We start from the raw sequence: 12,436 nt of genomic DNA on the forward strand, positions 1-12,436 counted from the left end.
TTCTCTTTAAAGACATTTTTCTGAAGTTTTTCCTCCACCTCTGCTTATATCCTACAGAATGCTGGGAAGTGTCCTTATTCAAAGTGTCCATTCGCCTAGCTAAAAATTATTTTCTTTTGCTGAGGAGGAAGAGAATATACAATGAGGGGGCAATTAGTAATCTCTGCCACAAGAGGCAAACATCAGAAGTAAATGAAAAACGTTCACTTTGATGGTATTATTAAAAGATGAATGTTGAGGAAACCTTCGTCAGTTTTTATAGTACTCCATAAATTGATATCTCATATTTGTAGTTTATTACAAACTATTTCTTTAAATGTAAATCTATAAAGAATTTGGTCTGAAAAAAAAAAAAAAACCACAGGACAAAAATATGGCCTATGACATAAATAGTAAAAATAGAAATGACGTACTGTTCCTGCTTAGCTAATGTAGACGGATTTCATCAGGCAATGCAGTGTGGGTGTGTTAATAGCTCTAACTCTCCTGAATACATAATATGCCCTGAACTACTCGTGCATTGTGGAGTCTTCAGATAGACTTGTCTACAAGTTAGCCATCTTGTTTTTGTGCAGTAAGAATTTGCATTGCAGAACTTGGATTTCCTTTTGGGAACGTGTTGTACGTGATTAGAAATGATGGCAGTATCTAACTTTTGCTGTAGAGTGATTATCAACCAGGCATGTCCATAATGCTATCGTATCCAGTATAAATACTGCAAGGTTATCAGTTTATAAAGAAAAGGAATAATCACCCCAAATTTTCAAGTTTTTTGGTTTTTATGATCATTTTATATTTGTATTGATATATATGTGCCATATTTAATATATCTGCAATCTACATATTTATATAGAAATAAATAAAAGTTCAGTGTTGTACTCAGCAATACACACACACACACCAGCCACACACAGGCTTTCTCAGGAAGCAGTTTTTTGGGGAAAGCAGTATTACAGGCATAGATACTTGCTCATTTGGTGGGGGGGGATAAGCATGCTACTTCCTGTTTGTACACACTAGGTTTTAGTAATAAGTAGGGACTTCTTACCACATTTTAAGACACACTTTAAGGGAGTTATTTGCTCTAAAAAGTAAGCTATTATTATTCTTAATAACATTTCTCCAACATGTCTTTTTTCCTCTCATGGAACGGGAGTTTAGGTTAAATGAGAACAATAATCCTGGAGTCAGAAGACATAGGTTCTGATCTCAGGTCTCCTGGTTCCCCAATGTATGGCCGTAAGCACCATATTTCACATTGTGCAACAGCCGCCTGCTCTGGTAATGGGATAACTCTGTCTATCGGAGGTCTTAGCAGAGGGCCTGGGACACTGAACAACAAGGCATGATTTTGGTTTCTCTTTCTTTTCTTTCCCTCCCATCTCCCCGCCTGCCTCTCTGCTTAATTAGATCTGATATTTTCTTGGAGTGTTCCAAGGATTTTGATGTCAGCTCTTCATATTAGATAAAGAGTTAAGAAGAGTATGGGGCTTCAAGCCTTTTGCAGAAGCAGAATGAAAAGGATAAAGACCCTGGTAATTCTACCACTCAAGCATCGTTTAAAACATGTGAGGTTAGACATAAACCTGCTGAGAGAATCTTAACAGGATAATGCTTTAGGTTCTGTTTAAATCACTCTTTGACACATTCTTTAAGACCAGAATTAGACCTGTATTTTATAAAGAAAATAAAAGAATAAAAATTATTGTTATTTTTCCTATTCGTAAGCATCTAAATCTGTGGGGCCTTTGATCCAAGGCACATGATTTTCTGCACTCCTGCTAGAAGTTACGAACGAGGTCAGAAAATCCATCTGAAGATAATTAAAGGGATAGAATTAGCTGGAAAGTTTCCATAGAATTACCGTAGGTTTGAGGCAAGTGTGTTTACCGTTCCACCTTTTGGTTAAAATGAAAATTGACTTGCGTTTTATAAATATGAGGAATCCTTATTTTTTGAAAAAAAAGTTACCCAAAAAACCCCAAAGCAACAACATATCCCGCCCCTCCGGACGATGGCGGACAAGAGGAGGTGCATCCCGGGTGTGTTTCCAGATCCCTGTTAGACCATTAAATTTTCATCTATATCTAACACATGGCATTATTCAGTTTCATGGGGTCACTGTGTCAAAATGTCTGTGTTAGAAATTTAATTTACTTTCAGAGCTTCCTCTATGGGCGGAGAGCATAGCACATTGGATTGGTTTACTCTCTTTCATCCATCCACTGGATTGGCTTGCAGCTCAAAACTTACTCTAGAATGTGTACTTAAAAATTAAATTAGAATTAAAAAAAAAATTAGAATTCATCAGCACCGCAGCTGAGCTCTGGGCCCAAAAGTTCTCCTTTCTTCTCTTTTGCTCTCCTTCCCCTGCCTGGTTTTCTTGTAAATGTGGGCTCTTCTATCCTGGGTCCAGGTAGTAGTAGCAGCACAGCCTGTGCGGTATCCCTCACCAGATGGTCCTCTTAAGAAGTGCCTTCTCTTGCCCATCCTCGCTCTCTTGATCCAAATGTGAAATGCCAGCAAATAAATGACAGCATTGTGCTCTGATGAGCTCTCCTGAGATGGAGGAAAGCCCAGGGGAGAAGAAGCTAGAAACAGCCTTTTCTGTTTGCTGTGACTGCCCCTAATTACTGACCAATAGGTAGAGGACACCATTTAGACAACATAGAATTTAAAGGCAAAGAAAAAAGTGTGAGAGATAACAAATTCTCCATATTATTCCAAATGCCTTTGCTGACATAAAAATACTGTTGGATTTTCAGATCCATTTAAAATAGCCTGCGTGATCTTTATGATGGGACTGCTGACTTCGGACTCTGGGTAGGCAATTGCTGTGTGCAGATTTCACCGCCAGATGAAAAGTGCAACGGAAATGAGTGGGTAATGAGAACAGAGCAGCCAGCTCTTTAATTGAATTAAAAGCTGGGTGACATCAATGCAGACACCTGTCCAATTACAGACAGGCCAAGGTGTTTACCATTGCTGTACAAGCGATTCGAAGATGACAGAAATCTTTCCGCCCACAGATTAACATAATGAAGGAGAACAGATTACGGTGGATGCTGGCCAAACACCTAGGCTGGCAGCTGGGGGGTGGGGGTGGGAGGAGGAGTCTGCTGAGGTAGGTAAATATGAACTGTGTCCTTTTGTGCTTCTCCAAAATGTGTTTGGGTTTAAAAAGGATGCCATTTTGGTTTGTGTCTCAGGCTCCGTCCCCAGGCAGAGCATTTATACTTGTCTGCATCTAGTCAGAGGAGTTAATCAAAACATTTCCACGACAAAGCAGGCTCATTCTGGGTGGTTTTACTGCTTCTCAGCATACTGAGTCCTATTAGAGACACAAAAGCTTACACAGCTGGTGTCAGCTCCACAGTGATTTTCTCTTAGGTGGTCTGGCTGCCTCCAATTATGAATATTTCTTTTTGGCTCCTTTGAAACTTGAGAATACAGCAAAGGAAAGAAAGTGTTGGAGATAATAACCTATCAGTCAAAAGAAACAATATTTGTTCCTTCGATTGCTCCCTGGAAGGGGCGGAGTGGGAGTGGGGCTCTCTTCCAGTGAGGGAGGCACTAAGTGAAGCTAAGAGAATAAAAAGTCCGCATGAAAAGTCCATCAACCATTAAGTGCCTAGTTTTGGGTAAACCATAGTTTTAGTTGCTGGAAAATAGCGCAAATAAAGAGGGAGTTGCCCAAATCATTGTAAGGGATTTAAATTGCAAGATTCTCTAAGATAAGGACCTTGCCCTCTACAGGGTAGAAATCCCCAGAGCACACAGCCTGATGCCATGTGCACTGGGGCTTCTGAATTTTGTACCGAGGTGTGCTTTCTTCCCTTAAATCAAGTCCCCAACCCTGCTCTTCCAATCCAGGCATTCTGTACCCACTGAGGCTCACAGGGCTGCAATTCAAAGGGAATATACTTACTTTACTTTCAACTCCCTTGGTGGGGCATGTCAGGGTTTCTCAATGTTAAGCATTAATGCAAAATGCATTATCGCTTAGCAGTGAGGGTTCTGGACCTGCTGATGCCAATGATTTTAATAGAGATACCAGCACGCCTGTGTTTCATGGGACACTAACACTTTTAAGACATCAATAATGCTTACTTTATGCTTATTGAATGTTTTCTCAGTTCGCCCTCTTCCATTATCAAAAGGGATCCGCAAGCTTCCTGACATAGTTGGTGACCATTTCTGATTTCACAGAGCTTTGTGGTGGAAACGGAGGTCATCTGGCCTGCCTGTGGTGGGGACACTCCCTTAATAATTCAAAGGAGAAAAGACTTCTCTGTGCAGTCTCCCAAAGAAGGAGACGCACACCCACGCCAACCTTTAAAGTTCTTACTGTCAGATACACTGCTTTTTTATGAACACCTCAACTTTCTTAAAGGGGAGAAGCACAAATGGTTAAGCACTCAACTACTAGCCAAGAGGTTGGTGGTTCAAATCCAGCCAGAAGCACGTGAAAGACAGGTCTAGCAATCTGCTTCTGAAAAGTCACAGCCCTGAAAGCCCTATGGAGCAGTTCTACGCTGCACGCATGGGTCACCATGAGTTGGAATTGACTCAGCAACAACCAACAACAATAAAAATCCCATTTTCTCTTATTGAGATTTTTTATGGAGACAGAATCCATACGACATTTTCTGCCTAAGATTCCTTTATAAACATGTAATACTGTATTTTTCCCAGTAATTTTTTTTTAAATTTAATACTGAAGTACACTTTCAATGACTATCATTTTTTTTTGTCTTTAATTACATATGCTGTTGTTGTATGCCATTGCGTCGACTCTGACTCATAGTGACCCTATATGACAGAGTAGAACTGCTCCATAGGGCTTCCTAGGCTGTCATCTTCATGTTAGCAGATAATCAGGTCTTTTCTCCCACAGAGTCCATGGTGGATTGAAACCATCACCGTTTTATTTAGCAGCCAAGTGCTTAACCATCGTGCCACCAGGGCTCCTTAATTAAATATAGGCCTTCTATTACCTGAGACTGGAAACCCTGGGGGCGTAGTGGCTAAGAGCTACGTTTGCTAACCAAAAAGGTCGGCAGTTCAAATCCACCAGGTTCTCCTTGGAAACTCTGTGAGGCAGTTCCACTCTGTCCTATAGGGTCGCTATGAGCCGGAATTGACTCGACAGCAACGGGTTTTGGTTTATTACCTTAGACTAGGAGCCCTGTGGCCCAGTGATTAAGTGCTTGGCTGCTAACTGAAAGGTCAGCAGTTTGAACCCCCCCCCCCGACTAGCTCCATGGGAGAAATATATGGAAATCTGCTTCCGTAAAGACTACCGCCTTAGAAACCCCATGGGGCAGTTCTACTGTGTCCTACAGAGTTACTATGAGTCAGAATCAACTTGATGGCAACAGCTTGGTTTTTTGGTTATTATCTTAGACTAGGAATTCTGTGTTCTATAAATGCGCTTGTCTGCTTGGCAAGTATGCAGTCTTCTGCTTTACGCATGTCTCTCTGTATTTCTCGTATCATTACAGTCCTTATGGCACTGTTATCTTCTTAGATTAGAAGTGTTCTAAAGACCAGCTGTATTCCATAACACTTTTCTCACAGATGTGTAGAAGAAAAATTGATAAATGCTTTTCATGATGACTCATCATCATAGTAGTACTATTTCTTTTTTTTTTTTTCCTCTGGGGAATATTAATCTTAGTAGGACTCTGGCACTTAAAGCGAGACTTCTGGACAGTCACTCAGTGGTCTCTACTTGTTATAACCATCAACTTGAATCCATCCAGGTAAACTCTCCATCCTGAAAATCAGAGAACACAAATCACACGCTCCAGGAGAAAATAGGATGACTGTGGAAGTTTTTCCAATTTAGTGACATCCATTTGGCTGACCAGCCTCTTCCCCTACCTGAACCTTTGTTATTACCTGACCAAAGGAGAGAAAACGCTGAATCATTGCAGTGTTCTTTTTGTTGAATTAGATAATACCTTGACTGACCAGTGTTGAGGGAAAATTATTCAGATGGTTAGACAAACTTTGTCTCTGAGACACAACAATTGGAGCAAGATCTCTTGGGAAAATAGACAAGAAAAGCCATCCCAGTCTCAGAAAGTACAGCATGTTTTTTGTTTTTGAAAATATGATTTATAAACTACCCAAAACTTTCATCTGAATTCAAAGTTGGCAAGAGCCAAAATATGGACTTTCTTCTTTTCTGTTCTCTGTTTTGCAGTTCTCATTTCTCAGTATTTATTATTGTTTCACCTGCCTTGAAACGGGATATGTGGGCACTTTGATAAATGGCCTGAAAGTTGATCTAGTTTCTCTGCAACATCTTTCTTTAAGAATCTCAGAATTTTTCTATGAAATACAATTTGGTAAACTTCTTCACCACAGCACAAAGCTAAAGAAAGCAAGCTTACTGAGAGGAGTATTACCTGTTTTTAAGGTACTTGAGGTTTAAGGGGAAAAACAGCAAAGGAGTTTCATGAAACACATATACACACAAAATAACTCCTTTAGCGAAGGCAAGAAAGGTTGAATAAAACACCGAAGCTCATTTAGTGAGCTCTGTATTTGAGTGAGCCTTCTTAAAGTGTACATATTATTATCTTCCCTGAGAAGTTAATGTAACAGTCCCAATCCCAACGTTGAACTTCAGTTATGATTTGCAAAAAAATAATGTCTTAGGATAGGGCATTTTGTGGCCAGCCGGCAAAACAATAGCACTGCCTTTACGTTGTTTCTTAATGGTAATACCACCTGGATGTATAAAAAATCTTCTTACTTAAGATTGCAGACCATCAAGCTCTATACAACCTCTGTATCTTTTTGGACACAATATTCCTGTGCCACAGATAAGTCATGCCCATCTGTAACAGGCAATGCTTTCTCATATGTCACGTAGGTTTAGCGAACGAACAAAGAGAGCTCAGCTCCTATCCCAAGATGATTTTCTTGCTCTCTGTAAGGTTAAAAGTTTCATTCCCTCAGGGTTGATACATTTCTTGTTTGTCTAGCATTGTACTGATTCAGACATACAAGATGTCTTATTTAGACTCTTGCAATAGACTCCAACTTGGCGATAGGAAATATATGTCAAATGCCAAAGATTTTTCTAAGGATATTATGGCTAGCATGTATTTTAAGATGACATCTGTTTAGAGCCTGCAATTGTGGGATCATGGTGGTGGCATTAACTGAAATGTGAAGAAGGAATTTAGGGACTAGTTTAGGACACTGAGTCTGCCTTGGAACCCGTTGGCTGTGAAATGCCAGTGGGACATCCAGATGGGGGTACATGGCTTGCAGGTAGAAAATCAGAACTGGAGCTGGAGAGAGCTGTGAAGTCTGTAGATATAAAACTGATCATTGAGAGATGAGGCTCGATGAGCTTACCAAAGGCAAGTGTTTAGAAAAAGAAAGAATCCTGAGGACACAACCTTGTGAAGCAAAAACTATTTAAGGAACTGTGAGAGGAAGATAAGGTGGCCAAAAAAGAAAGGAGCTCCCGGCAGTTGAGGAGCAGAACTCAGGATCATTCAATGACATAGAAGGAAGCTGAGGGAGGTCAAGTTCTAATAAATACAAAGGATTAAGGACCAAGGGAGGGTTCCTGGATATGGTATTTAAGGGATCACAGTGATCTTTAAAAGACAGAAAAATAATTTAGTATCATAGTGAGGCAGAAGCTGGGCTGCGATAATAATGTAGCTAGAACTTAGCTCTGTGTTCAAGATCTTTACTTATATAGCTCTGTGCTGAGTAAGCACTCGACGTACCTAAACTTATTTTTATTGATAATAACCCACTGAGTTAAAACCAAAAAAATGAAACAAATCCATTGCCCATTGCTACCGAGTTGATTCCGACTCATAGTGACCGTATGGAACAGAGTAGAACTGCCCCACAGGGTTTCCAAGGAGTGGGTGGTGGATTTGAACTGTCAACCTTTTGGTTAGCAGCTGAGCTCTTAACCACTGCACCACCAGTGGTTAAGATATTACAGATGAGGACTGTGAAACCTCTCCTTAAAATGTTGTTGTTCGTTGTCGTTGAGTCAGCTGTGACTCATGGTGATCTTACATATAACAAAACAAAATGTTGCCAGGTGCTGTGCCATCTTCATGATCACTGGTGTGTTTGAGTCACTTGTGGCTATTGTGGATCTCCCTTGTTCTCACTGACCCTCTACTTTTCCAAACATGATGTCCTTTTCTAGTGATTGGTCTTTCCTGATGACGTGTCCAAAGTAAGCAAGTTGAAATCTTGCCATCCGCACTTCTAAGGAGCATTCTGATTGTATTTCTTCTAGGTCTGATTTGTTTGTTCTTCTGGCAGTCCAGGGTATATTTAGTACCCTTCATCAACATCGCAGTTCAAATGCATTAATTTTTCTTCTGTCTCCCTTTTTCATTGTCCAGCTTTCTCCTACGTATGAGGCGATTAGAAAGACCATGGCTTGGGTCAGGTGCACATTAGTCATCTAGTGACATCTTTGCTTTTCAGAACTTTAAAGTGGTCTTTTGCAGCAGATTTGCCCAATACAATGCGTCATTTGATTTCGTGACTACTGCTTGCATGGACATTACTGTTGAACCAAGTAGAATGAAATGGTGGACAACTCCAATTTTTTCTGTTTATCCTGATGTCGTTGATCACTCTACTCCTTAAAGATAGACACTAGTATCATCCACTTACAGATGTGAAAATTAAGTCGGAGAACTCCGAACAACTTGCCCAAGTCCATACAGCCAGTCAGCAGCAGAATTATTTGAACCCAAGCATTCTAGGTCACACATTAGTGTTCTTTCCCACTATCCTCACCTGCTTCTTGAAAAAGAAATTGAAAAGGTTATTATGTGATGAGGACGTGGATGTGGTAATGTAAGCTTTCTTTTATGATGTTTAGCGGAAGGAGAAACAGCCTCTTAAGAAAACGTGAACTCAGACTGTGGGTCCTGATCTGAAAGATCCGAAAGGAAAGGGCGATCACAGTAGCAAGAACGAGAGAAGCAGAAGATGATGACACGAGGGGGGTTTGAAATTAGAGCTATCTGAATTTGGCATAAGAAGGTCACACATGTATGCAAATTAGTTCACTGGCTTGGTGTCTTCTTTGGCCATGAGCTGAGATAGTGTTGCCAAGGGGGTGGATATTTTCCTGCAGAAGTGTGGCAGAGAGGGTTTGGTAGCACAGGGTGGCCCTGGGGGGCTGCTGGAATGGACTTTCAGGCAGCACTAGGGATGGAGGGAATGTGGTGCCAAAGCAAACAATGGCCCATGGTCTTTGGTTCCTGGCTCTTAGCTCTTCTAAACTTTAAAATTTTCTTTTGGGGAGGGAACCATGTGTATTAAAATTTGTGTATGAATTATGCAATTGGTCACCAATATTGGTACCTTAAAACAATAATACATTCTCTAGGAAACGCTGGCAGCATAGTGGTTAAGAACTAAGGCTGCTAACCAAAAGGCTGGCAGTTCAAATCCACCAGGCGCTCCTTGGAAACCTTATAGGGCAGTTCTACTCTGTCTTGTACGGTCACTATGAGTCGGAATTGACTTGATAGCAATGGTTTTGGGTTTTGGGAGGCTATTGAAGGTTTAATCAATAAAAGGATGTCATGAATGGGGCCATCTTTTCATAAAATGATGATAATCTGTGTGGTTAGGATTAAAGACAGTCCTGAATAGTGTCTGCAGTGGAAAACAATGGTAAGCAAATGTACAAATTGTATTTTTGCTATTTCTTTAATTCACAAGATTATCTAAATAAAGAGCTTTTTGCCTTGATTATGAAAGCCAGTAAACAAAAGGTCTTTTCATTTCTACAGGTACATTTAATTGCTAAGCAAATCTTGTATATTAGCACTGAGCCAGGTTAATTCCACACTTCCATGCGCAATGCTTCCCTTCAAGACAGGTGTCTTAATTAAATAAACTAATAATTTTGCAAGTAGAAGTACAAAAGCATAATTATCTAATTTGCTAATTGTTCAACCCTGTGAATTTGCATATTTGTTAGCTGTGACATAAACAAATAGTTTGTATATGTGAATCCTAGAGTTAATATAATGAAGCCACTCTTTGGAGTACCGTCTCCTGACATGAGGTAATAGACGCCTCATGAAAAGGGCTCTCTAGTCAAATCAGGTTGAAAAAATGCGAAGTTGGAGAAAATTAAATAGCTTTGTTTCTGCAGGAGTTCTGGGGTACAGAAATGGGTTAACGTGCATCCTGTCTACCGGGGAGATACATCGTGCTGCGCTTCACACACAGTGTGTCCACAGACCCCCATTTCAGGGAGGGGAAAGCCGGCAAGGCACTGAGCAATGTGTTGGGGAAAATGCTCTTTTAGAGCTGTCTTAACAAATATGTGGGTCTCACAGCTTCTTCCCTCTGTTCCCCCCGTCCTTCACACAGCACACTGGCAGGAAATGAATGAGGGAGGTGTATGTTTTCATGTTCTATCTCTTGGTCTCTCTCTCCCTGTCTCTCTCTCTCCCTCACACACAGTGTTTTCCATAGCTGCTTACTGTAAACACGTAAACCTCTTTTCTTTTCTTATAGGCATATTGACAGGCTTGCTACCCTTCAAAAACTACATGGTGACCCTAAGTGCCTGCACTTTGGCGGGCTGCACTGAGAGCTCACATGCTTTGAACATCTCTACTCCACAAGAAGGTAAAGTAATTTCAAAGGTCTTGACTTCTACATTTCAGTCATGAATAATAAAATAGGAGAAGAGCTAAATGCTGCAAGGCCATTTGCTGGAAAACCCCAACCTAATTTGATGACAAAGTGCATTGCCAGGCCATAATTGCTCCATTTTTTGGGGGGTGCGAAAATGAATCAAACTCCATACCCTTTAATGACATGCATCTTTAATAGCTGTAATGCAGATTAATGGGCTTTTTAATTGCTGTTACATTGTTCATGCAAGAGTCTTGTCATTAACATGAAGCATCTGAAAGATTAATGAAAGCTTCCTCATTTTACTATGGCTCAGAAGTAAATCTAGAGACAGTCTGACTAAAAAGAATTGATTGTATGGCACAGTATGAAATTGAGAATCAAACGGTTGATTTCCATGGTGTCTTTTAACTGCTAAACACCAGAGTAGGCAACAATTATTTCTGTATGATGGAACCTCCAAATGCCAGTTGAGGCGTTTATTAATCACTGCTCGGTTCCTTCCGACTTCAGTCTCACTTTTGTCGTACTTGGAGCTTACAAACTGTTGGCATAAATTAATGTTTCAGAAAGCCTACGTTCGGAAGGCAGTGAGAAAGAGAAAACATTTTAGCACTCCAAAGTGAAAGCTTTACTCAAGCATCAGCTCGCATCACTTCAAGAAATAACAGCTTTCAAGACGTTTGAAGCGTTGTTGTTTAATGTTTCTCTCTCCTGGAGGAAAGGAATTACATATTTCTTATGCTATCTAGTTTTAAAGTTACTGAGGAGATTTAAAAGCTTGGTTTTCAGGAGAAAGGAGTTAGCTAGCCTTTCTCTTTTTCCAGTGTCTGTCTATTCCCTTCTCTTTCTCCCTTTTTTAAATCCGTTAGCAAGCACCACATGCACAGAAGATATAGAGGAGAAAGTGAGGCACAGGCCATATGAGGAACCTGTGGCAGGAGAGGGGATTTCCTAAAATCCTTCCTGGGAGCCTGTCTGCTCAGTGCTTTGCACAGACCTAAGTAAACCCCCCTCGCCTGGACTGTGCCATCAGTGATCTGCCTCAGGATTTTCTCAACATTCTCCCCGCCTAAGTTACTGATGGAAACCCTGATGGCGTAGTGGTTAAGTGCTACGGCTGCTAACCATAAAGGTCAGCAGTTTGAATTCACCAGGCACTCTTTGGAAACTCTATGGGGCAGTTCTACTCTGTCATATAGGGCCACCATGAGTTGGAATCGACTCGACGGCAGCGGGTTTTGGTTTTGGTGTTTAGGTTACTGACAAAAGCACCGTCTTTCTTAATGTGTCATCACTAACTGCCGTGGTCAACATCTCTTTATACAAGTACTTTCAGCCAGTCTCAAAATTGACCAGATTGTCCCATGTCTGTCGTTATTTTCCCAACATCCACTACCTTCCCTGTCCAGGCTTTGCCTGGTGCTTCTGACAGCTGTGCCCCAGAGGGATCTCCACTCATCCGCAAACTTCTAGCCTTTCCAGGAAGTTACACCTAATTTGGAGTCCTCGGCTGGCACAAACAGTAAAGCGCCTGACTATTAACCTAAAGGTTGGTGGTTCGAACCCACCCAGAGATATGTCAGAAGACAGGCGGGGCAATCTACTTCTGAAAGGTCACAGCCATTGAAAACCCTATGGACCAGTTCTACTCTGCACCCATGGGGTCGCCATGAGTTTGAATAGACTTGACAGCAACTAGCGGCAAATCCCTGATTTACCAAATGACAAGAATTTTAGGGTCAATTTTTAAAAAAAACTATTA

At 40.9% G+C, this 12,436-nt stretch overlaps 1 protein-coding gene across 1 annotated transcript in view; it reads left to right on the forward strand.

The window, feature by feature from the left end:
- USH2A (usherin) overlaps positions 1-12,436 on the forward strand; it is an 894,134-nt gene that overhangs the window by 402,951 nt on the left and 478,747 nt on the right. The window contains exon 30 of the mRNA XM_003419876.4: positions 10,549-10,662. Within this exon, the coding sequence (XP_003419924.2) occupies positions 10,549-10,662 (114 nt within the window). The remainder of the gene's footprint in view (positions 1-10,548; positions 10,663-12,436) is intronic.

This window comes from Loxodonta africana, chromosome 25 (genome assembly GCF_030014295.1).
Source record: "Loxodonta africana isolate mLoxAfr1 chromosome 25, mLoxAfr1.hap2, whole genome shotgun sequence".
Lineage (NCBI taxonomy): Eukaryota > Metazoa > Chordata > Mammalia > Proboscidea > Elephantidae > Loxodonta > Loxodonta africana.